This window comes from Notothenia rossii (assembly GCF_949606895.1).
Source record: "Notothenia rossii genome assembly, chromosome: 6".
NCBI classification, from domain to species: domain Eukaryota; kingdom Metazoa; phylum Chordata; class Actinopteri; order Perciformes; family Nototheniidae; genus Notothenia; species Notothenia rossii.
In genome coordinates, this window is record NC_136909.1 from 31703953 (window position 1) to 31730661 (window position 26709).

Here is a 26709-nt window from a genome sequence, read left to right on the forward strand (position 1 = left end):
TGACACGGATGTCACTAGTTAGTCCAACAGTTCATACAGCTTCCTACGCTCGACCACGGCTGGGAATTCTCACCTTTAGTTTAAAACATCCAACTATTTCTAGTGTTACTGGACTGGAGCAATGCTCACACGTTATCTATACGATTCTGTATTGTTGTTGTTGCAGCTGAAGTAAATTATAATTAATAAATGACCATGCGTCCATTACCTACCGTGTACTGCACCTTAGGATACCGTATGGTGTTACAAACTTTATATTTAGCGTTGCAACTAACGATTGTTTTACATTATCCATGAATCCTTCACAGTTTCTCAGTGCCCACACTAATATCATTAAATTGCTTGTTTTGTCCGACTAACTTTCAAAAAGGTTATGCTATTTAAGTTGATTTATATATAACTAGGGGTGCACCGAATGGGTAATTCTTGGCCGAAACCGATACCGAAAATAGGAAACAGTTGGCCGAATGCCAAAAGGCCGAAAATGATTAATAGAAATATATATATATATATATTTTTTTACCAATGTTGTTCAGCTACCTGATTATGGAAAAAGACATGATTATGGCAAAACTTAACTTAACTTAACTTAACTTAACTTAACTTAACTTAACTTAACTTAACTTAACTTAACTTAACTTAACTTAACTTAACTTAACTTAACTTAACTTAACTTAACTTAACTTAACTTAACTTAACTTAACTTAACTTAACTTAACTTAACTTAACTTAACTTAACTTAACTTAACTTAACTTAACTTAACTTAACTTAACTTAACTTAACTTAACTTAACTTAACTTAACTTAACTTAACTTAACTTAACTTAACTTAACTTAACTTAACTTAACTTAACTTAACTTAACTTAACTTAACTTAACTTAACTTAACTTAACTTAGCACACAGTACATTAATTCCAAGTCAAGTGCATTTTCTTTTCTCTGTAGGATAACTACAACAAAGTGCATTCAGAACAAAGCCAAGGTGCTTTAAAACTGCATAAACATCTAGGCCAGTAGGCCTACAACAAACTAGTGTAAATAAAGACTGTCATAGCCAGGCCTTCAACAACAACAAATGCACCTATAAGTTTGGTAACCTAACGTGTTGTTGTGATGACGTAATCAAAACGCGGCGACAACAAGCACGGCGCGCGACCATGCTCGCGGCTGGCTCACAGCCAACATGTCTGGCGCTTGGAGATATTTCAAAAATATCAGAGTGAGAGGCGCGGATTGCGATTTGTAAAACGTGTTCAGCTGACATTTCTCGAGGGGGTGTAACTGCAAAGACTTTCACCACTTCGGGATTACTCCACCACTTTAAATCAAAACACCCGGACAAATATGCGGAGTATGATCAACGTAACCCTGTTCTCGGACATTCGGTGATATTTTTTCGGTGCTAAAACCCTTTCGGCCGAAAGCAGAAAGGGCCTTTTTAACAATTTTCGGCCGATAATTTTCGGTGGCCGAATATTCGGTGCATCCCTATATATATATATATAACAAATAGTAACATTGGAGACACTGGAAAAAGAAAATATCTGAAACTGACTGATCGATGTAATTGTCTTAATTATTTATTAACCTGCCTATTGCTTTTTTTCAAAAATGTGAAAAGCTTTCTTTTGACTGACTGTGCAGTATGACTGTGTTTACATAAAGATGGATGTATTCTTTCATGAAAATGCATCATCTTCAGATATAAAGCATTGTAGGAAATTGGCATGTGGTTTATTACATATAATACTGTATGTCAGTCTTTTATTCATAAGTCTTCAGCTGTTCTGCCTTTATTTGAGACGAGCATCCATTTGCTATTTAACAGCTTCCTGAAGCTGTTGAAGTTTACCGTGTGAAGACGAGGGAGTTTCTTTGTTGTCGTTCTTGGAGAATGGGAACTGCCCCAAGTGTCTGTCAGGTTGTCACACCTCTTCAAGATTGTTTGGGGGTGAGGTGATGGAGTGGTTTTCAATGTGTACTCTATATAGAGGGCTGGGTCTTGTACCTATTTAGTACCAACACAAACGGCATATAATATCAAACTGAGTAACAAAAGCTGAAATAAAGCTTAACCAAATATAAGTCACATTTTAAAAGACTATTAAATGGAGACTACATGTGTTTGAATTGGCATTGAACTGTTTGCTACTATGTTGGATAAAAAGGGTTCTCAAAGTCATATTAAACTCTATTATATCCTATTGGCACTTGTATGTAACAATTGTATATGTACTGATACACGCCAACAGATGTTGTATTCGTTGGGTTCTTGCGCTTCACATGCCAGTGGTAATCTTGTTAATATTAGATTTTTATGTAAAATATTTTCTCCAAAAGCAGATGGATGTTCTTGATTTAAAGCGTTGACTGTTTTTGGTCATGGTTTGGTGTGGTGTCTGAAGCTCCTACCCCACTCTCTCTCTCTCTCTCTTTGTTGTGATATTTCCTTGTTGCTCTCCCCCATGGGAATGAATTAGACTTTCAAATTTGGGAATAAAGTGGCGTGTGGACAGCTTTAAACGCTGTATATGAGGATGCTAACGGGGATAGACGGAAGAAAAGGGTTTCCCTTTTTGGAAGACCCCCCCACATCTTTTTATCTCCCCATCTCTGTGGAACAAATCATTTAGCTGCCAACCTAATGGGATTAGTCCCCCCTCCCTTTCTCCCTCCCTCTTCTTTTCTCATGCTTGAGTCCATCCTTCAGCTCGTCTCTTTTGGGACGCTGCCCCTGGAAGTAGATTATCTCATTGCAAAGCTTTTATTGAGGAAGAATGGTGTAATAATGAGGATTTCAGAACTTCAGCCACCTCATTTGGCTTTTTAATGCCTTTTGAATTTCTCCCAAACAATTCCGTTTGTGTAATCTTATAGTTAATGTCGGGGTTTTTTGTTTGCACCCAAGGTCAAATAAACACTTAATTGTTGCAGTTTGGTTGCTTTATCATCAGCGTCTTAGTGATACAGAAGAGATCATGGCTACCCCCCTAGATTAGTATGCGTGATATCCGTAATGATAAACGACATTGAGGCCAGTTAATCAGGCCAAAACACTGATGTCACGGCATTAGGCAGTCTGGCCCTGACCTTACCAGTGATAAACAATGAGGCCAGCTGAGAGCACACTGATATGATCACAAAAGCATTAGGGCCAGCTGAGGACGAGGTACTCCACAGATGGACTTGAATATATTTAACATTACATTGAAATGCTTTTTTGTAAAGATTACAGAGCACCCTTCAATTAAATGAATTTAGGCAAATAAAGTTGAGGCCTAATAATTAAAGGATATATCAGAAAGTGAAAAGGAAATTAAGCTTATGGTGATGTGGAAACAAAAATGAAAGGAGGCTTTACATTCAATAGGACTTGGTACTGTGGATAAACATCAGTTATTGAAACTCACTGTACTAGCTAATGTATCCTCTTGGATTGTTCAGTGGTGAAGTTACATTAAGACATTTCACTGTTTGTTAAAACACTGATTTGTGCCTTATTTGTAAACCGTTCCTGTTTGGTGGAGTGGTTTGAACTTGACCAGGGGTGTCAAACTCAATTTCATCACGGGCCACATCAGCATTGTGGTTGCACTCAAAGGGCAGGTTGTAACTTTAAGACTATATAAAAAGACATATATAAATATTGAATATATATATATATATAAAATAATGTATTATATTACATGATTGCATCTGCATTGGATTATTATGGGATAGGGTAATAACTTCTTAATTAACTACGTCTGAAAGCAGAAGTCTAGTGCAAATAATTGCACGTCTCTTCAGTAAGAATGTCACAATATGATTTTTAAAAGAAAAGCCACATTCTGGAGAAACATTGATTGTGACATTTTGGAAAAAAAGTCTATTTATGAGAAAAAGGCATATTTGGACAAAAAGTCGAATTCTGAGAAAAAATGTATACTGATGTTGAAGAAAAAAAGTCAAATTCTGAGAGAAAATTCAAATTTGAGATGCATTGTGGGACATGTCGTAGGCAACGTGCTTCTGTAAAGTAGCATGTAATCGTATAATAAACATATTATATTCTTTGCAAGCTCTTGTGGGGCCACATAAAATGAAGTCGCGGGCCAGATTTGTCCCTCGGGCCTTGAGTTTGACACCCCTGAACTAGACTGTAACGATAACAGTTATGTGGTAGTCCATAATCTAATCCTGAACTCTAGGAGGTTTAAATGGCTAATAAGATCCACAATAGATCCTAGATTTTGGACAGATTTTCTCAAAGTCCCAAAAATACTCCAGCATCTCTGTTTAACGATACAGCTGCAATGGGTTTCGTGCTCATCTTGTGCGTTAAAGCCCCATGAGGCTGGCAGGTGACCTGACGCTTGGACGTCTTTTTGTTCCCAGGAAATGGACCGTGGCACAGCTGGGTCTGCGGCCCCTGGAGATAAACTGCCTCTTGAGGGAGTTCGGATTGATTTTTTTTAAAGAGCGTTTTTTGTAAACATGGTTCTGTATTTGTGTTATTTTCACATGCCTGTAATGGTCACTCTCATTCCTCGTGTTATAATGGTTTTAAACAGGCATGAAGGGAGTAAAAGCCCCTTGTGAGCATCAAAGAATTCATACTTACTGTTATTATAATGCATGACTTAAAAAAATGTGTAATTGAACATGTTGGTTGCTTCGCTTACAGATATAAGCTACATCATATACGTCAGCTGGAGAAAAAAGTTTGTAAACTAACTAGGAAACCTTTCAACCAAAGTGAAGGTCAAAGATAACTATGTTGAGTGTTTGTTTTCAAAGTCGCATTGACCTTTATGGAAAACCCTTATCTGTTGCCCTTATCTCTTTTCCGAAACAACCCGCCTTCCCTATCCAAGAAGCTTTGTATATAATTTATTCGGCTTCAAAAGTATAATTAGTGCATAAAGGAACACTTCGTCCTTCAGTTTATTCTAAAAAGTCACCAAATATGGATGAAGCCTCCCCGATGCAGGATATCCCGTCGCATGCTTGCGTGACAACGGCTAAAAGAACGTATCCCCCATGGCTCCCCCACTCCCACCATGTCTATGTAGCTTTTGATCATTAGGGGCTACAGAGCAACATCTCTATACATTAGTGTGACCCCCCCTACCACCACCTTCCTTTGGCAGTAATCCAGAGCAGTGTGACCCGTGACTCATTAACACCATCATTAGTCCACTAGGTCACGTGTTAATGGCGAGCCAAACAAAAAAAAGTTTTAATCAAGACAGACGGGTTCGGCTCTAAAAGCATTCCTGACATAGTTATGTGTTCAACCAGCAGACTCCCCTTGTTAAAGACAAGTCGCTGTCAATCACTGTGTCATGAAAAAAAAACACAGATTAGATTTAAAGGTATGACAAAAATGTAGAGACAAATAATTATTTTTCTGCTCTAGTGACCAGTATTTGAACAGTGTGTCTAAGGCTTTGGGCTTAGTTCCGTGTCTGTTGGGAGTTTACAAAAATCCTCTTATCCCTCCTCCATGCTGTCATCAGTTTAATTAGCCTGTTGTTCATTGTCAGGCTGCTGTCAGAGGAGAAGGGCAGCGGTGGATCCCATTGGTCTTCCTCCAAAAGGTCAGCAGAGTGGGCTCTCTTGGCACAAAAGCAAACATGGGAGCACTTAAATTGGGGAATTTCTCCCACAATACCTCTTTGAGGGAGCTGACAACAGAAGTGAAAGCTTTTGGGAGTGGCGGTCTCTCACCGCTGCCCCAGACTTTATCCGGAGTCCGGTCTCTAGACTTTGTTCTTAGTTTAAAAAGAAAACGCAGGTCCCTGTAGGACACTAGGCAGGTATCGTATTGATAACAACGTATTGGCCTATATCGTGTGACAGTACATTTTCCTATTATGGCAATTGTTGTCTTTTTCTAGTTTTGAAGGCTGTATTACAAATTAAATAATAAGTAACTTGTATATTGTTCAGGAGGGGAAGCTGCAGAGTGTCATGGTGCCCCACTGAGGAGGGTCCCCTGCAAGGGAGGGTTGGTGGTGAGTAGCGGGCGGGTGTTCACCAGCCCATGGCTTCCCTCCTCTGCCTTACTGACTCCACTCAAGAGCTAAACAAACAACAGGCTCCAGTCCGTCCGTGGTCAAGTGCAGGCCGGACCCGGAGGTCATGTTGGGGGGTGGGTAGGGCGCAGAGAAGTTAATCAGGGAGTGGGGTGGAGAGCTTGAACAAAAATAACTAAAGAGATTAAATACGGTTTGATCGCAAGAGGATGTCTTTATGTCTTAGGATTCGGCTGTTTAGAAACCACTGCAGCTCAAAATGAAATGTTCTTGGAGGATGCCAAAATTACCTGGTGCACAAAACGGGAAGTTTTGACGTGGAGGGCAGATATTTTAAAGGCCTAGATATTTTTTAGGTACATTTTAAAGGTCAGTGAAAAATAAAATGTTGACAATTGAAGCCATTTCTTAATGAATCAACATCATTGTAAATGTTTAATCCCTTAAGTAATTTAGCATGGGGTTGCTTTACTGTTTCTATGGGTTATCTCTGAGTTTCAGATCCGTTGTTCAGATAAGCATATGAAAGATTTAACTATGGACTCTTGGAAAGGTTATTGACCAAAGAGATTATTCTATTAAATAATAAAATACTTAGCAAGTTGTGTGGATAAAAAATATTCTTCCTCAACAGCAATCTGGACCCAGGCTGTAGGAAGTGATTCCTTTATAGAGTAAAGCTTGCCAATGTGTGGACAACATATCTGGAACATTGTATTGTATCAGTGTTTATCCCATTGCCATTATTGAGTGCAACATGCTCCCAGGACCTTAGATGTGTTTCCTCTAGGAGGCAGTGTTGTGAAAAGAAGAAATCTCAGTTTTTAAAGGAAAAGGTTGTGTGCCGAAACGAGGGGATAACGCCTTTTTTTTTTTTTTTTTTAAAGCTGCGCAGGGCCACTCTTCCATGCTGCACTGAGCTAACAGGGCTGATTAATAATATACCTCAGTATGTCTCTTCTTCTCTTTATAGTCAGGTATTTGGGAAACAGTGAGGGAGAGACAAGAGGGAATAAAAAACAGGTTTTTTTCTTAGGATTGATAATGAAAAAATAAGATCAGCTTTTGTTATTCGCAAACAAATGAATTTTTATTACCTAAAACAAGCTGAAGGCTAAATCAAAGTTGAACCAATAACAAACTGACACACTGTTTGGAACTTGGCAATGCTGCCGGCAGAGGTGGGCAATCTGAGAGTAATGAATCGTAGGTGGAGCACAGAGCTGAAGAACCAGGTTTTTATTTCACAAGTCGTCTTCCAGAAGAATAAATCATGCGGGTATTCATAACCACATCTTCAACTAACTTGCGCAAATCTACTATGGAATCTTACAGCTAGGTTTTGGGTAATTAATCTTGTTCACAACCTTTTATTGTAGCGTTTGGAGTTGAAATATTGTGGAAGAAAGATAGAGGGGTGGATCCTGGTAAATCTGCATATTTTTTGTTTTGCACAAAATCCTCAGGAGGGGATGCTGAACCTCTGGAGAGCAGCTGTCCAGATAAAAAGTTTGAACCAGATAAAGCACATTCCTAAAATAAGGGAGCAGCATGATAGGCACCTTTTCCACATGTGGTCTCTACTCTTGCGTTCAATAAGGGGTAGGCTAACTGCATAGACCGCACACATTTTAGTAGCAGTTTTCCTAAAAGGGATATAATGAGGTTAGAGGAATGAACATAATGATGAGTGGGTGTATGTATGTATGTATAATTTTCTTTGATTTCCATAATTGTCTTGTCATTCTTAAAGGCTATGTTTATCCTGTACGGCAGCTTCTGTGCCAGAGGAGCAATCGAAAGGAGTTGAATGTAATGGCAGCAGAAATAACTGGATGTGTGATAATATAGCAACACGACTCGACTGAAGAGTTTACTTTTGTGACGGCTGTTGATTTGCTGGCTGTTGATTTGCTAGTTAGTTATTTAGTAGTTTGTTTTAATTTACATAGGCCTACCCACTTGTGGAACCTGTTTTTAAAGGTACAGTGCAGTACTTGTTTCTTTTATTTTTACAATTTATTCTATACATTTTAACACACTATTGTTTGAAGTACAAATGGAAGTTCAGGTGGAGATTTGGGGAAACATTAACATATCTCCAATGCTTAACTTAGCATTTAAACAACTTAATTCATTGGCATTTTCCTTCATAATGTCCCAATATTTGATATTCAATCTATTATTTCACTGTTAGCCATGCTAGCATCATAGCGCTAAAGCTGCAGCTAAAATAATATAAAGAATATTTAATGGATTGTCATCAAATTGTGTACAGATATGAATGGTCCATAGAGAAGGTTCCGACCGACTTTGGTGATCCCTGACTTTTTCTGTAGTGCCACCAGGATGTCAACACGGATTAATGCAATTTGCTTAAGACATTCATGTCCCCCTGATGCTAATTTTTTATAACTTTGGTGGTGCATTTTCAGTAGTGTTTCCACCAGGTCAAAAATATCTATATGTCCAGTATTTTGCTTAATGATTTAAATACCTGCAATATTAATGATATTCCCATCAGCCTCAGCTGTACTTTGTGTTTAGTGTTAATAAACAAATGCTACCTGCTAAACAGATGCATGTTAGCATTGTGATGTTAGCATGGGAGGTCTGGACTTTTAACTACTTGGATGTTGTTGGAAGTGTTTTATTTTCCTCTTCTGTTTTTGTAACTTAGCACCCTCCTGTCTGTAGACTCCTAAAGTCTTCAGCTGACTTTTTTCATTCCTGTAAGTTCCTCCCTCCTTGCTGGGATAATTGAAAGGCTTTGAGGCCGGCTGAACTCAGCAGGCTTATGCACGACATCAAAGGGAAACAAACCGTTGGACAGCACAAGCTGGGGGTCAACACCGGCTAAAACTCAGCAAAGCGGTAGTGAACAGCCTCGCTGAGGCGTCCGGCTGTAGTCCACACAGCAGCTTCTTCTGCAAAGCTTCAAAGGCATTTCCTAATGAGGGCCAGATGCAGAACTGAGATGACAAATGGCCACTGCTTGTTGTGCAATTATGCCAACACACACATGTTCACATTAGCACGTGTCTCTATCTACCAGTGCATATGCATTGGGTTTCATCTAGTCACTACAAAAAAAGTAGGGAAAACCCACCTGTGTGCAACAATCTTGATTATCCGTGGAAAGATACAATTCCGTACATGCTTTAGCACACACAAAGTTTTCATGCTACTGAGCTCATTTTTGATGCAGCTGAATCAAAATATGCCACTCTGGAGGCTTTTTCCCTCCATTCTGTAGCCTCTGCTTTTTATTAGGGGAAAAACAAGCCCCTTGAATGTTCAGCACAGCGGGTTTGCAACTTTTATAGCCCTCAACTTTTCAGGCTGTTTACTCTTGACACACAAGTTACAAAACCCGAGCTTTGTGTTTCGCTTTCTTTCCTCTGTGGAAAATGTGAACTGTCGCACCACATCCTGTCAGGACTTAAGTTTGTCCCTTTTTCCCTTTTTATATGGCAAACATAAAGGCCTCGATGCATCCAGTGTGTCGAGGCAAGGCCCATTCGACTTGAGATTGTTCAGAATATCCAGATTCCAACTTTATTTTTTCATGCAGTATTTACCACACAAGCAGCAACTATTACACATTTGCCAACATGTGGGTAAAAGTTGAAGTTTGACCAGATTCCTGATTTCTGAGAAGCCTTTGTATTTCCTGTGTGGTTCTTCCTGCTACATTATTTTGAAAATAAAAAAGTTGTTTCTTGCTCGTTCCACTCCAATTGTACTTTGAAATTGTCACAGGGCTTTAATGGATCTCGTTGTACACTGTACAGTATTTGATTTACCCTTCCATATTAGGTGATTTTAAAGGAAAAATGACATGCAAGTATAGTTTGAATCCTGGCAGTCATTGGGGGAATTTATTTTTCTCTTTGCAAGTTCCTCTCAAAATTAGTTATCTTTTCTCTCAGGATGGACAATTTGTGTTCAAGATTAGGAACTTTTCAATATTTAATTTTCTTGCTTTGCTTGTTATTAATTTCGCCCTCCGTCTCTGATCGGACACTGCTCTTCGGTGTTGAGCTGCAACCAATTAAACTATAATTTGTAATTCTAGAATAATCCTGATCAGGGAGGTAAAGATGTCTTCTTGTTTTCCTTTACTCCTCCCAAACTGTCAGTCCAGAATAAAGACATATTCAATTTACTATCACATATAAATTGAGAAATCCCAAAAATAATGAAACTGAAACTACGTAATGTTGGATGTTTTTGCTTGAAAAGTGCCAATGGATTTGCCAACGGTTGAGCAATCAATGAATCTACTTCATATCCTCGCAGCTGTCTTAAAGACTAGTTGATTTAGTAATGATCTGTTTTTGTTTGTCTTGCATGTCGAGCGTCTCGTATTACAGTAAATAATTCAGCCTGTCTTCTGTTGAACACGCGCACCTCCCTGTGGAGAGGAACCCGACCTGAGTCACTGTAAATCAGTTGACGTGCACCTGCAGCCCCTGTCATATTCATGGAACAGCTGAGAGGGAACAAAACAAGTCCTTCAGGTTTGTGTTGGCTAACGTAGTTGCTGCTACACTCGTGAGTCCCTACGGATCATATCAGGCTATTTATTAATGTTCCTACTCAGTGCATTAGGTTGAGTTATATCCTTTTTTGGCATATCTAACAACTTGTAAAGATTAGTTGGATTATTCTTCATGGAGTTAGTGTAAAAGTAATATTTTTTTATTTGCCCTGTAATGACTTTGAAACCAACTACTTTTTTTCTGCAACGAGGTCACTTCTTCCATGACACTTCAGTAAATAAGCAGAGCTATTGATTCATATGATGCCACACCTGACTTGGTCATCTACAAGGCTTTGCTTTTGTCCACAGTTCATCAGCTTGATGTCCTGTGTGCCTATGGCCACAGTTTGAATGTTTGAAGCTTCACTAAGTAAACTGTGAACGTTCTGAATTCATGTAATCCCTCTTAAGCACTCCGTTTTGTATTGTTGTTTATTGGCCTATGTTTCCGAAAGCACACAAAGGTCTATCAGCTATACCTTGTAATTGCTTCAATGATAATGGCCCAGTTACAACTTAATGATAAATTTAGCTGATAATACTTCTGTACTTTTTACTCCCATTTCTTTTTTTAAATGGACATGTATCATATTTGCGTATTTCTATAGTGTTACACCACACTGTCTGATTATAAGTAGGGGTACATTATGAATCAAAATTGCAATATGGCTTGTGCAATATCCAAATTGCAGTAATTACACTACTTCGTAAAGGCAAATATCAGTCAAAAATAAGCGCAATATTTTTTTCCCCCTACTCTTTCAGGCCTAATATCACCCTCATTAACCTTTATTTCCCTAGATTAAAATAGTTTGGTTTAAACTCCCATATGTATCAAGTTTGTTCTGTTGTGTAGCTAAATGTGCTATCTTAGTATTGCATGCCTTGCATTATTTAGAAACACCATTGCTTGTCTCGAAGGCCTCCTTGGCTGATCTTGGTTTAGATTTGTTGACTTCCTGTTTACTCTGTCTTCACCTTTAGCTGCTGAGGGCTGAAGGGAAAGGCTGCCATGTTGGTTAATATGTAACCACCCATGAGAAGGTTTCCATTTACGCTCCATTGTCTGCCTCATTAGCTGTTTTTCATCCACAAGTGGAAGGTCAGCGCAGGCTATAAAAGTGACCACAGGTTGTTAACCACATTAGCTCGCCATGCGTTTCACCTGGAGGCCCAGCCTAGGGGTCGGTTCTTCCCAAAACGGCCTAAAGTCCTGTTTCCTCTTATAGGACACAGATCGTTTGCCTGTCATCTGAGGAAGTTGTCTAATCTTAGCCGTGAAACTTATCCCCCCCTCGCTCAGAGGGCTGCTGGGTATAGGCTCGTTGTCGGGGGGCTCTTGTGGACTCGGTCAGTGTTTGCTACCTGCGAGCAGTGGGAGGAAGTTAGAATGAGAGTAACAGGTAAGCTGCATGATTTACAGAATGGCAGTGTTGTGGTTGCCATGTGATGAAAAAAGAAATGTGACCACATGGCTGCTGGTGTACTGGATTGTACAACAGTTTGGACTCTTCTGTTTTATTGATGTTTGTCTTTTTTCCTTCAGTAATGGCTATTTTAACTGTATAAATCACACAAGTTGTGTATTATTGACATTAGAGATCATTAGGCACCAAAGAGTAGAACAAAATGTTGCTCTTGCGAAAATGGCTGCTTTCCTTTTTTATGCCATCTTAAACTGAACACCTTTTGGTTTAAACGGTTTAAACTCATAGTTTACAGCCCTATTTGTCATTCGTATGGTCTTTGACACTGAAAGCAGAACCCTTTCCTATTTAAATCTTTACCCGTTTTGATGCGGAGCTTCCAGTTTCTTGTACCAATGAATGCTTACTACTTCTCTTTTTATAAACCGTTGCTCAGTGTCTGTTTGTTTATCCCTCAACATTATCAGTCTGATTGAACCATTGTAAACTGGTTCCAAAATGCCAACCCTGTTTACACTGATGTAAGATCCTGCAGGATTACTCTGCTCAACAGGCCACGATGACGCCTTGTTGTTGCAACAGGCTGTAAGCTACATTTGAGCTTTCACTAATACAATATTTACACCCGGTGGAAATGGGAACACACGTATGGAGCAGCTTTACTTCTTCTACAGGATAAACGTTCTCAAAAGCCTAATGTTTGCAAACTGTTGAAAACAAAACGTTTTCTTCTGTCATATGCTGCTGGTGATAAAGAGCTTTTTTTCTCCTTTTCTTTGACTGCACGATGTACATGTATCTGAGTATTTCCTGCTCCTTCCTTCAGGTTCACTTTCTTGTAGCCCATGGAACTGGACGCTTGGGAGATGTTTGGTCAGTCTAATGATGTTTTTTGATTCAATATTTTTGCATGAAGTTGGAAAAAGAGCTTTGATGTTGGGCTGAGTTGCTTGCTGAATAATTATTTTTAAGTTTACTGTCTGAAAGCTACACAAGGTCAGCATGAAATATTTGACTTGCTTTGTTAAACTGGGATATTGTTCATCTGTCAGCGTGCACCTTGTTTCTTTTATACTGGGATGCAGTGTGTTTACGCTTGTATTTGTCCCCGTTTCGAATGAAGAAGCATAATTCCTGTTGGTGACATGCCAGTCTCATCCTTCTGTCTCTGTATGCACACCACTTTTTATTATTATTATTGTTGTTGTAAGTTCCTCTGTTGATGGTGTAAGGAAGGGTCTTGCATATCAGGATAGTGTTATCAAATATTTTACTGCAACAACATTAAGATGGTGTCCAACTTAATAAAGGCATCTAGACTCTTTGAAGAAGCTTCCCAAAATATTCATTTGTCAAATGCAGAGGTTAATTTTAAATGTGTGAGAAAGTAGGAGGGACTATAGACTAAATTCTATTTGGTTGTTGGAACAGTTTGGCGCGCTCTGTAACGGTGGATTTATATCTCGTAGCTCTTTATCAGATCTATAATCAGACTTTATGTACATGCACGCCGCACACATGGATTTGCAACATGCAGATCCAGGCTGTGTTTTGAAACCTTGCCTTGAAAGTAACTACTCACAGTAAAGACTATTGATAAATTGTGCCTTTCAGATCGTTTTGCAATACATACACGCAATGGTGTCTGTCTATGGACCATTTCTGTTATTACTGGGATTTAAAAATGTTGTTCCAGTACACCATTGTGGGTAAAGCAATGCTAGCTTCAGACTACATCATATTTTTGTCCTACGTTTGTATTATAATCCCAAATTATTGCGTCAATTTGACCAAGAGGCAGACTACTGGTGGGTCCTGGATTATTCAAAAACAGACACTCGTCTTTCTATATTAGATGCAGGGAAATATTTCAATACGGAATAAGTGGATAGTTCAATATCCACACCTGACTTAAACTAATACAGTATACAGTATGACCTTTACTGATGGAGATGTACCTTTCATCTTAGCTTTAAGAGGTTAAAGTTACATTTTAATGTTATAGTTTGTCATGAATGTTGTATTTTATTTTTGCAAGACTGTTTTATTGGACTGCATTCACAGGTCAGCCTGGTTGAGGATTTTATTTAAAGAATATTTTTGATGGTTGAAGGTGTACATTGTAACTTGGAAATTGCAGCCTGTCTTATTCTGCCAAGGACCCTCCTAAAGACCACTAGCGGGCCTTGATCCCACTTTTGGCGCATTTCCACTACAGTACGGTTTAAGCATGCCATGCCGTGCGCGGCCCGTTTTTGGTTGCGTTCCACTTGATGTAATACCGGCACAGTTTTTCTGGCCCCATAAAATCGAGCTTCTTAGCAGGCCAACAACCAGGCTGAGTCGGGCTGAATATGCTAAACTAGAGAGAATCGCTGGCAAGGGGGCTACAACTACAACAAAATGAACAGATTTTACCGTGATGTCATTGTAATACACTTTTCAAAAATGATGCCGATGAATTAATGCTTGGACAAGTCTGCAGATAGACGGCAGGCGAAAAACCTTTTTAAAATGCGTGTTTTCTGAATGGAGATTGGCTAAGCTAACGCAGTATATGCTCCGACCGTCCACACTCACAACAACGGCCTACAGACATAAATAAACCAGCGACTGCATTCACCATGACACAGACAGTCTGTGGTTTGTACTTGTTTAACTTTTGTCTAGTTTCTGAACAGATATGAGGAGCTGTGAGCTCTGAGGGCTAACAGCTAACAGCTGATGTTGGTTTTCTGTGGTTCGCATTAAGGATGACGTCACAGCTCCGCCTACACTGCGTTACTATAGTTACTGCCCCAGCTACTAAACTGTAATGGAAACGCAGCATAAAGTGAGCCAGTCCTAACAAGGCCTAACTATACCGTACTAAGCTGAGCGAGGCCCTGCAATGGAAATGCGCCATTTGAGAGCCAGTGATAAACTGGGCCGAGATGGTAATTATAGTCTGAGGTCAGAGAGAGTATAAAATGGGAGCCTGGGTCTATCTGAGACGACTTTGTCTGCATATTTACTCCTCCAGATGCTCATTTGACAAACCAGACCCATGAAGTCGACTTTTGGTTCTTTTATTTATTTTATTAATAAGAGAATAGCTCTTTTGTTCCTGCTCATAATGTATCCATTGATGACGAGCGGGGCTGGTGCACACAGGACCTCTATGTTCATAAATGTCAGATGCAGACACACCTGTGAATAAGCAGAGGTCAGCGCCGTCGATCCCCTAAAGTGGGCTTCAACTTTCTCAAAGAAAAGGTTCTTGTGTAACGAAACATTAAATATTTAAACGTCTGCAGCTTTGGAATGTTGAGTAACTAATCACATTGACTCAAGCATTGCACCTCTGGAAAGTACAAGTACCTGAAATCTGTACTTGAGTATTTCCATTGTATTCTCCTTTATACTTTACTTAATAGTCACCTTTCAAAGAAAATAAAATGACATTTAAAAGCTTTAATACAAAATAGATTGTTGAAGAATGAGACGGTTGTTACCCAAATAAACTATCCAATATTTCTCAGATATTTAAGGGGCCCTATTTGGATCATTTTCAGGTTTGTGCCTCGACTGCGACATGTCCATGCTTTAATGTTCAGAAAGCTCTTTATTTTCCTCATACTCCCTCTGCTGTAGCACCCTCTGTCTGAAACCAGAGCCCAGTCTGCTCTGATTGGTTAGCTGGCTGGTTCTGTTGTGATTGGTGAACAGCAAAGAGATGTCCAATCGACTTAAAACTAGATCCTTAAAACAGCAAAAAGCTACAGCAGCAATGTGTTTCTTCTAAACATGTTTGTATTGGTACTTTTAATTAGATTGCAGGTGTGAGTACTTCTTCCACCACTGGTCAAACTTTGAAACTGTTTTGTTGTCTTGTCTTACATTTTGTAGCTGTTCTTCCAACAAGTCAGTTACTTTAACGTTGCCATCTCACCTTTTAAGAAAACATTTTAGTTTTGAAAGCACGCCTTTGCTTGACACGCCTCTTGTCATGTTGTATAATTGTCTTGTGATTTCATTTCATATGATACGGATATCTGCAGAGCTCTTTGATCTAAAGTGCTTTTTCTAACTGCTGCTAGCCTGTTGGCATGGGACTCTTTTACCAACAATGTGATTAAAATGTGTCCCTCTGTGTTTTGTCCCAGTCTGCAGGTTGCATGGTAATCTGGATTTGATGCATGGCAGTTGCATGACAGCAGTAGGTCTTGTTGTGGGACGAAGCACACAGCTGCAGCCATGGCACAAACCATGCATGTGAATGGCAATGGCCCAGGTAAACCATCCCTTTTGATACAATATTTTACCATTTGAGCTTCCACTTTCTTTGGATTGTAATTGTGCATGTATTGAAGATGTTGTAGTATGTCCATTTGTTTTTCTTTATATTTACAATTTGTGTTTTATATCTACTTTTTGTTTTTTGCACATGTGTGTTGTTTATCAGACTGACTAGTTTCTGTCGTTTTGTAGAAGGATTCTCTGCTGCCTCATGCTCAACATGTGCTCATCCCTACTAAAATAAAGATGGCGGTATGAGGATACAATGGAGCTAAATGTAGATATAGGCGTTCAGTTTCAGGCTTGTGTCAGACATGTATATTTAACTGGTGAGCTCCTGCATCACATCTGCCTCTGTCTTACGTTACACAGAGGGTAAGCTTTCCATCCTTGCAACGTAGAGAAATACTTATATCGTATTTTTACCTAAAGCTAATGAGTTCTTATCATTATCATGTCATTAAAATGGTACATATATTTTATGAAATGTTCAAGTTTTTAGAATCTTGACACCACATTACATAAAAAGTTGAACACTTAGTCATATTCTTCTGACATTTACACACATTTGTATTACTCTAGCAAAAGCACATTTTAATTTGTGGTGTGTGTATTTTTGGACATAACATTTTCATGGGCCTTGAACATACTGTTATAATCATTATCCAGAGCAGGGGTCGGCAACCTTTTTGATATGAAGTGCCATTAAAAATAAATAAATAATTGTTATCAGCGTGCCAACGATGATGCCGAATTTGAACAAACACATTTAAATAATTGGTTTAAAGGGCATAATAATAATAAGGACGATCGTCCGTTCTGTGTTTCTCCAGAGCACACATTTTATGATATTAGGGTCATGCAGAGTGAGATGAGATTGCTGTTCCTTTAAGACAGGGGTGGGGAACCTCTGGCCCCCGGGCCGTATACGGCCCGCGAGACAATTTGATATGGCCCTCGACTCGAGGTAATTTATAAATACACGCAAAAAAGAAATCTAGACCGCAAAAGAATTAAACAAGCGAGAGCCTGTTTTTCCTGGCCAAGATCAGGGTCCTTGAACACAACACGAGCCTAACTTGTCATCACGTGGTATATGTCTCGTCCATGGTCTCGTCTGACAGGGGTGCAGTTCTCACGGAGAGCACGGCTCGGGCACTTCAGATAAGGAGCATGCCGCAGTTTTTGCGTGGCTGTGTCTTTAGTTGTGAGCACAGTGGCGATCTGTTCATCTGTCACACTGATCATACAGTCAATAACTTTGTTGTTATTAGCATCTGGTTAGCTAGCTATGCTAACGAATATAAGAAGCTTTTTCTACAACCATTGAGGTAAAGGCACATCTTTATATGATCATCATAGTTATACAAAAAATAAGAAAACAAAGTAAACAGGTATATAATACTATATGGCAGTAAAAAAAAGTTGTTATCAATAAACAAGAATACAGTTTGAAAGGGGAGTGATTTGTAAAATATCCATAAAGAAAGATAAATCTCCTTACAGTTCTGTTTCATATGGGTGTTGAGAGATGTATCCATAGATCTCTTAATGCTGCTCTCAAAGTACACCAGATTGATGCTTTTAACTTCAACATTTAAAAAAAAATCTTCCCGGGGGAGCATGCCCCCATACCCCCCTAGAGGAGGTTAGGTCCCCCCCCCCCCCCCCCCCCCCACTTTAAATCATGTTCACATGGATAGGAAACTAAATTGCACACATCGTGTCCATATATTTCTGTTTTGGTGGTCATGCCACAACCGTACACGCATACGCGAGTCATGGCAAGATATCTGGATTAAGAGGTTGCTTTTTCTTTGCACAGCATGAAAGAAAGGCCAAATGAATGGGCTGTGATTTTAGTATTTTTAAGCAGCGGTAAATAATTTGTACGGCCCTCGGAGGATGTTGAAAAAATTGAAATGGCCCTTGAGAGGAAAAAGGTTCCCCACCCCTGCTTTAAGAGAAAGAGAGAGAGGGGTGTGGCTTGTGTATGGGCCTTTCTCACTTCGGTTAAATGGATTCCTTGCGTCCCTCACTTGCGTCGTTCCCTTTGACTAGTCCCTCCCACCAAGGAAGCATGGAGGGACGCAAGGAAACCATGAGAAGCAGGGAAATTAGTTTTAAGAGCAATGGGACGTCCTTTTGTCCGGGGCGTCACGTGAAGCGACGTCCGTTTGTGATGACGCCGCACAGCTGATCGTCTGACAGCAGCCAGCTCTGTCCCCGTTATTTCCACACACCCCCGCCTCTTTTAGTACACATTTACTGACACAAACATTTGTATCATCTGTTGTAGACCCAAATAAATAAAAATAAAATAAGAACTAATTCTCAAAAAAAATAAACGGCATTCTTAAAATGTATAAACGAGCAATAGTTTGATTGATATTGAGTGCACAAAATAAATAAAATAATTGAGAGAAGAAAAAGAGATGTTATCTATCAAAACCCAGTTAGATTGGATTGCACACTTTGTTTGTTTGTTTGGATATGTAGCAAATTAACATTTTAAATAGCACTTAATGACTGACTGAATGGAAATGACAATAAATTAAAATGTAAAACGAAAACAGCGATCATGAAAATGTTTCCAAAAAATGAATAAAATGATTTTTGACCACTTTGTGGTTCAGATATATCACATATTTGTAACTAAATGATACATTAATTGACACAAAAGACGGTATAAACTGAGGAGTGACTCCCGTGAGGTTCATGTATTTTCTTCACTCCGCTGGGGTACTGCTCTCATGTCAAGAAGCATCAGATCAGTGCATGCTCTGCATCGTCCAATCAGTGAGCGATACACAGTAAGGGGGCGGGGCGAGTGTCTGAGGATTTCATCGGAGGATGGTTTGGTGGTTCCTCAATTATAGCTACTCCAATATCGCTCCTCCGACAAAAATAAGGCCATTGGGCCGCGACTCAAGATGGCGCAGACAAATCAACTTCCGGTGAGACCGAGACCGAGGAGCGAGGAAATGAAATATAAGAGAAGTGAGAAAGGCCCTATGTTTCTGGAAGTGAAACGAGGAAGCAGAAAAACAGAGGTCTGTGATGTAATTTGTGAAACAGAAGAACAGCTAAATAAATGCAACGTCCTCCCAAGAAGAGCTCGCCTCTCTCCAGTCATTTAAGCTAAAGTGGGTTATTGAACCTGAAGCTTGTTTCTTCTGCCCTCCTGGACTACGGTCTGGGAGCCGACAGGAAAGTTCAACACACAGATGGTCAGTCCTCCCCTTTGTAGCATATTATTTCGATGAGAGATGAGCAGATCGCCACTGGGCTTTCAACTAAATACACAGCTACGCAAAAACTGCGGCATTTGTACAGCTCCTTATGGGTACTGCAATTAGTGAAGTGCTTTCCTCCGTGGTGAAACGATCAGCACTGCACCACGGAGGAAAGCGGCAGAAAGTCACCTGGAGTTAAAGAGAGCGGGGCTGCGTTGCGTGCATGGCTTCCTTCTGCAGGTAACGGGGAGACGCGCTCTGGCGGCGGTCTCGTTCAGGATCCGAAAATACAATTTAAATATTTTTGCCCACTTATTCCTAGTGTGCCGCTGGTTACGGTGCCGTGTGCCAATGCTGGCACGCGTGCCAGGGGTTGCCGACCCCTGATCCAGAGTGTCCGCGGGGTCTTAAAAAGTTTTAAAAGTTGATAATTCAATTTAGCGAAAATTGAGGCTATTAAAAAGTATTAATTCCATTTTCCAAGGTATTACATTTTGTAGCTTGTTTTCAATAAGTATATCAATTGTCCAAAGAGGTTGTATTCTACAGTGTGCCTGAATGTAATCATCATTGCGTAGGTGTGTAGTGTGATTCTGTGTAGTTTATTTATGGCATCCCGTTGGATTTGACGTCATCTGAACAGGACATCGCACGCTCACTGCTTGATGGCGCGCGAAGCTCCGTTTACGCCGGTTGTTAAACATCGTTCTGGGGAAATGCAAGTTTGCGTCCAAATGGTTGGAAGATAAGGAGGAAGGACTTTCAATAAAGTATAGTAAAGTGTGTCGCCAATGTAACCGGTTAAAACTCAAAGTGGCGATGAGGTCTTAAAATGTATGGAAAGGGTCTTAAAAAAGGTCTTGAAAGGTATTAAATTTGACTTCAGGGTTCCTGCATATACCCTGTTATCTGACAGTGGACAAATTGATTTGCTCCTCTGGAATTTACTTTCTCATCGCTTCATGTTTTTGAAACACAGAGGTGTTCATGAGGATTTCCACACTTCAGTGTGAAGCTGTCAGTTACACACACACACACACACACACACACACACACACACACACACACACACACACACACACACACACACACACACACACACACACACACACACCTCGCATTCCTGTCGGGACTAACAGGAGAGAGTGAAGCTTCTTATTTCCCAAATCCCTTCAGGAATGCTCAGCATGCAGGACAGATGCTTTCAGGACAATCTGCCACCTCCACGTAAACATGACTTTGAGATATGATCCTCTTTTTTTTTTTACCATGCAGAATATTCAAGAAAGATGTTAAATTGACTTCAAAGGCTAGGTTACCACCATCCACCTTTTTTATTGATCAATTGTAACTTTAAGTATGTTAAAAATGCTGAGGAATGCTAAACTACCACTGATAGCCCCCCACCCCCCGCTGCAAAAAGTAAAAATATCTTCTCTGTAGTGTTGGCTGTTAACATGCCAACGTGGTCGCCTGCTCCCAGAAAGAATTTGAAGAAAACGGTGAAACTCAACCTGTTGTTGTAGAGATGCTCCTGCTGTAGCGGATTAGGGGATCTTGTAGTCGCCGTGATATCTTGAGAAAACTGACATTGTTTTCTCTGCAGCCAGAATATGACTTTATTAACTCTCATTAAGGGACACTTGTTGAATCACTGATTAAACACATGCAGTTTACCCTTTATTCTACTCTGCATGTAAAACATGTATATATATTGTCTTCTGTTCCTCTGGGGGTGCTTTAGGAAGCTGTTCGATCAGCCTCAGCTACATACTTTAGTGGGGAGTGGAAGCATTGCAACCTACATGTTTGTTCTTATGATCTACTTCTAACTGTGAAGAAGTGCACAACACACAATACAATAGCCTTTAGTTTTAAGCCAGTTTGCTTTGCATTTAGGCTCTCTCAGATGACTGAATGCTGTCCTCAGAACTATTTAGCTGATAATTGGTGTAAAACATTATTGATCATTACACAAATATGCCTCATACTGACCATTTAAGACAATTACAGAATGATGATGAACTGAAGTTATTTGTTTGTCCACTGCCAAAAAAACAAACATCTTCCCTCATGCAGGGTAGTCGTTGTTCAGAGCAGAGATTACAGCCTAGGCCTGAAAGGAATGCAAGCATTCTGCTGAGGACAGAGTGCAGCGGTCTGAGTTTTTCTGATGGGTCGACCCCCGACTGCTTATTCAAACCCACTGAAGTGGTTTTGTTTCCTCAGAGGGGACAGTTACCCAGCTGCTACTTGAAACCCCCATGGTACTGTTTTCTTGCTGTGCCCCATCAGTCACTTTCCTATTATGTGTTTGTATAAGTGCTGCTTGCTTATAATAATTAGTGCCAAAGGGGCACAGCACTGTCTTTGTAAACTAAACCGAATAATGGTTTGTTTTATTCACTAGACTGACTATTGTTGGCTTAACACAGCAGTGTTTGCTGAATACATGTTTAACTGGTTTGTTTACATGTGACTGTAACTTAGTGTGCACTAATGACTTCATTGTCAGCCTTCTGTAGCCAGTAGGGAACAGTATATCATTTTAGCATGAGCAGGTGATGTACGGCCAACAATAGTGCACTTAATCTAGTTTAGTCTGAAGAACAACATGGGTTAGCCTTATTTATATATGTGAAACTTCCAGTTAGCGTATTTTATAAAAACTGAATGAATCCTCCAAGTCTCTCTAAAGCTCAGTAATTACCCCAAAACTAAGTGTACATTTAACATGTTGTAGTTTTTGTCTTTTGTTCAATAAAATGTTCGCTTAGAGTAAGTAAAACATTTAATTGTTGGGCAATTTGCTACAACAGCCATTTTTAGCTGGTCAGTCCAACACTGGTTTATGAGCAAACACCTTCAGAACTAATGACTTCAGCAAGGGCTTATGTTGGCATGCTAACACAGTTTCAGTATACCTGCTACAACCTGCAGATGTTTAGCATTGCCATTGTAATAGCTTTAACATGATGTCAGCATTTTGCCTCGAATGCGCCAACTTGTTGACTTTTAGTCCTGTAAAAATAATGTTTAGCGAAAAACAAATGCCTGTTTTGATGCATTGAAAAATGAAAATGTGGTCAAACATGATTTATTTTCTATTTTTCTGCACCTCAGTCTATTTTTAGAGTTTTTTTTGAATGTAATGTGTTTTTTAGATGGGAAGAGTGTTCCACTATTTAGGCAGAAGCATTTATGGAAGTTATGGCAGGTGATAACATTATTAACTGGTTTGATGTCAAATATATAATGTGGAACTCCTAGAGGGTCATATTCTCAGGTTTTCGTTGCTTTATATTATTTCAGATCCGTTCACTTGAAAGAACCCAGTCTGCAAACCCAGTCTCTTGATTGTTTTGCTTGACCATCTATGAAGGAAGAGTTGGGCAAAGTTTTCCAAACTGCCTCGATGTTTGCAGAGGAGGGCCAAACATTTCCTTCCTGCTGCATCATCATGTACGGAGTTAAGTTGTTGAATTTGGCAGCAGAGTCTTGCACGGCCCTGTGACTTTCTAGAAAAAGTAATATATCACAGCCAGCGCCTCTGCTCTGCTCCGTTTGGAAAGGGCAGGAATGTGCAGCTTTAACGCACGTATCGTCCTTTTTGTTTTGTTTCCTGTTTTTTCTTTTTTATATATACTAGCGGATGTGTCTCGCTGTTCCTGCTGCACTATGAGGCGTCGATGAAACTTTGGGTCTACTTTTTCTTGAGTATTTAGGCGTATAGAGCTTGCAGGCAGAGCCAGGAAATACCAGGCTGGTTGTATGAGAAAAATTGTGTGTGTGCAGCCACCAGAGTCCCCTCCACCCAGGCATTGCATAATGCTTTGCGCTCACTCACTTTATTGCAGCGGGTGTGTGAGTACCACACTGTATTCATTATTCCACTCTGCAGCTGTGTGTATGAGCGCCACTCTGTTTAACTTTAGTCTCCATCTGATGAGTTTTTGCCATTTGAGGCCATATCTTGATGAAATCTGTTCTTAAGGGCAGTTTACTGTTGTCACAATAAGTTTTGTGTCGAAAGGAAGAACGAAATCGACCGATAAATCGGCTAAATATTGAAGCATCAATTCCACCATTGTTCTTCCAACAGATATTTCCTCATTTGGTGTTTTGATTCTAGTCTGTCTCCCTTAAGTCATGATTTGTGTACTCTATTCAGTGACCTGCATGAATGCTTGTATTGGACTCTCTCCAAAAACTCTTATCATGCAGACAAGTAGAATAACTAGAGAAGGTAACAAGCAGTTAAATGTGAATATAATGGCACAGTTTTGCCTATATAATAAGCATGTTTTGTATTTTAGGAGGATGTAAAGTCCGAAGATGCAGCATGGTTTTTAGTATCTAAACCAAAAGAAAGATACAGATTTCTATGCACCGGTTTGGTAACAAGAACTTGCAGACACATTTAGAATAGTATTTTCAATTGCGCTGTCTCTGGGCACACTGCGGATGTTATAAGGCTTTTGTTAGATCTAAATGCAGCTTTTTACAAGTGCAAAATAAGCCCAAGCCCTGGTTTTAAATTTTTCCTCATATTTTAACAACAATGCCCAAAGAAAGTTGGCTTTCATTGCAGTGTTTGAGAGCAAACACAGGGAGAGAGTTCATGCTCTTAAATGTATTGAAAAGAGAGTTTTAGAAAGGTTTGAGAGTATTTTCATGTACCGTACAGAATTTCATGAGAAGCAACAAATGCTTAAAGGGAATTTACGATAACTTATCTGGTGAATGTGTGTCAAAATGTAGTGTGAATAATGAGACTGTGCTTTGTTTCGGATATCATATTTTAAATGACTTTTTAGTCCACACATGGTTTCTGTTGAGAAATCCTCTGTAGAAGACATGCAAGAAGTAGCTGCTGAAAACATGCGTGTGAACTTCAACAGCCACATTTTCTTTGACGATCACCTGAGAACTTTGAGGAATAAATGTACCTCTAACGTCAAATGATGAGGCTGAAATAATTTTATATCCCAGCTGAGATGAGTAAAGCAGTGTTGGTAAGCTGTGTGTGAAGTTGTTGACTTGTATAATATGTAGTTCACTAATTTAAAAAGTATCTTCCCCAGCTTGTTTAACAAAACCGGCATAAAAACCAACTAACCAGGTTAGCAACTTACTCTTTATTGATCAGTCTGTCAATACATCGATTATCCATGGGCAAAATAGCCCCCTAGGTGTGGCAAAAAAGAATGTGGTTAAAAATGTAATCGGATCTTTTATGTAGTAAAAAATACACAATGATGTCCTGCATTCAAAGTCTTTACTCAGTAAACATATACTATTGGCATCAAAAAACACTTTAAGTACACAAAACACACTAATTATGTAGAAAAGCTGTTTCAGAATCATATATATTGAATTACTGTGGAAACATTTGCTGATGAACCTTGGGAAATGATTTAAAGATATCACATTTTATTTTCCACAAAAATAGTAACCGTTTTTGAATGGAGGAAAGTCAAGTGTGCCGCTTGGCACTGCTGCCTGTCTTACTGCTGTGTAATCCCTGGGCAATGGACAATGTAACAGCTGCTGATACCAGGAGCAGACTCCAGGGCTCTCATCCCCTCACTAAAGCTGACCCTTTCAGTTGTCCCGTGTTGATGAGGTCATCGCTCAGCTGTTCGGGGTCTTGTTGGTACCAGAGGGCCGCCTGTCACTCCTGTGACATGGCCGGTGGGCGGTCAGCAACTCGTGCCGGGGGGTTGAGGGACCACCAGACAGCACAAGCCTGTGACTGTGCTGCCTCACATAGCATTTATACCTGACAAAAAAGCAGGAAGTGTATTTCAGATCCGTCTAGAAGTAAACAATCCTGGCGCTTTGCCCCAAGGAGTACACTTAAGCTTCCTCAATGTTTATAAAAATAAAGACAAACCTTGTTTTCACACAAGCTGGCATTAATAGTCATACAAATTGAGATTACTTTAGATTAAATTACTTTTAAGATTACATCTTTTTTTATTTTTGAGTGAACCATTAGTTAATTATTTGTTTTCCTATATAATATAATGTAATACATTGATAAACAACCTTTTGTCTTCCACAATCCAATGTGATACATTGCTTGTTGGCAAGTACCAAACTTGCAAATAAGAGAAAGTAACACTCCAGTGAGGGTGTGCTCTGCATATAAACCAGAGTATAGAAGTTTGACATGTACAGTAGCTGAGCTATTTGTCTTTACAACAGGCTGTTATTGTCATGAGTTCACCTCCCCTCCAACTGAATAACAGCACTCTTACTTGGATAGGGAAGTGCTGGGCTCAGAGCTTTACAGGATTGGAGGAGGCAGCTGTCCAATAGTGCGGCAGAGCAGAGCTGTGCCTTAGTTTACACCAATAGTGGAACATTTTTCTCCCCCTTTACGGAGAGAGCATTGAGAGAGTGCACAGAGTGAGAAGAAACAGCAGTTCTGTTAAATCTTGTCCAGAGAGGAGGAGTGAAGAAGAAGGAAAAGTAAAAAAACAGAGTTCTGCTTGTCTGAGGTGAGTGCAGTTTGAACAAGGCATTGGGATTTTAGCAGCAGGCTTAAGGCTTGTAATTAACTATCTCTGTTTTAGTTGAATGCAACTGATTGACAAGGACAAGAAGTAGCCTACTGGAGAGAAAGAGCCGGGCTGTTTATTTCCAGCCTGTGTTTGCTTTAGTCAGTGAGAGTTCCAGGCATACCAAGAACAAGACGCTGCATTTAGCCAGTCCAGTGTGAATGTAGTGGAGTCTGTTAATGGCCTGGAAAGCTGACTGGCACTTTAGACTTTATCTGATGGTGGAGTTTGGACTTTAAGCTGCTTTGTCAGATCTGTACAAATGTATGAACTAAAGAAATCAATTGTAATTTATTTTTACTTCTGTCTTGAAACTGTGTGCTAAACATTTGAAATTTTAAAGTTATATAGTTAATATGTGTCTGTAAAAGCTGTAATGTTGACACCGTTGGATGGATTTTTGACCCCAAAGTATTGACATTGTCTGTTCAGCTGACCCCTTTGGCTCTTCTCTTATATAAGCTTTGTAAACAGCACTCAAGATGTTGTAAGCTTTCTACAAACCTCATCAGACTAAATAAAAAAAGGAAAACCAACATTTGTTTGAGTTTTTTTGAAGTTTACTACTCTACTTGGTGTTTGCTTCACATAGCATCTCGCATAGTTTTGGGCTGACTTAAAGCACCCCCTTGCCA

General features: G+C 39.7%; 1 protein-coding gene across 2 annotated transcripts in view; it reads left to right on the top strand.

Annotated features, from left to right (window-relative positions):
- The window catches only part of kank1a (KN motif and ankyrin repeat domains 1a), a 59689-nt gene that overhangs the window by 11874 nt on the left and 21106 nt on the right, over positions 1–26709 (top strand). The window contains exons 1-2 of one of the 2 annotated variants that reach the window (XM_079688914.1): positions 11871–11970; positions 12821–12867. In XM_079688914.1, the coding sequence (XP_079545040.1) occupies positions 12840–12867 (28 nt within the window). In that variant the 5' untranslated portion in view covers positions 11871–11970; positions 12821–12839. Of the gene's footprint in view, positions 1–11870; positions 11971–12820; positions 12868–16139; positions 16268–26709 lie in introns of those variants that run through there. The other variant, XM_079688913.1, reaches the window with a different exon arrangement.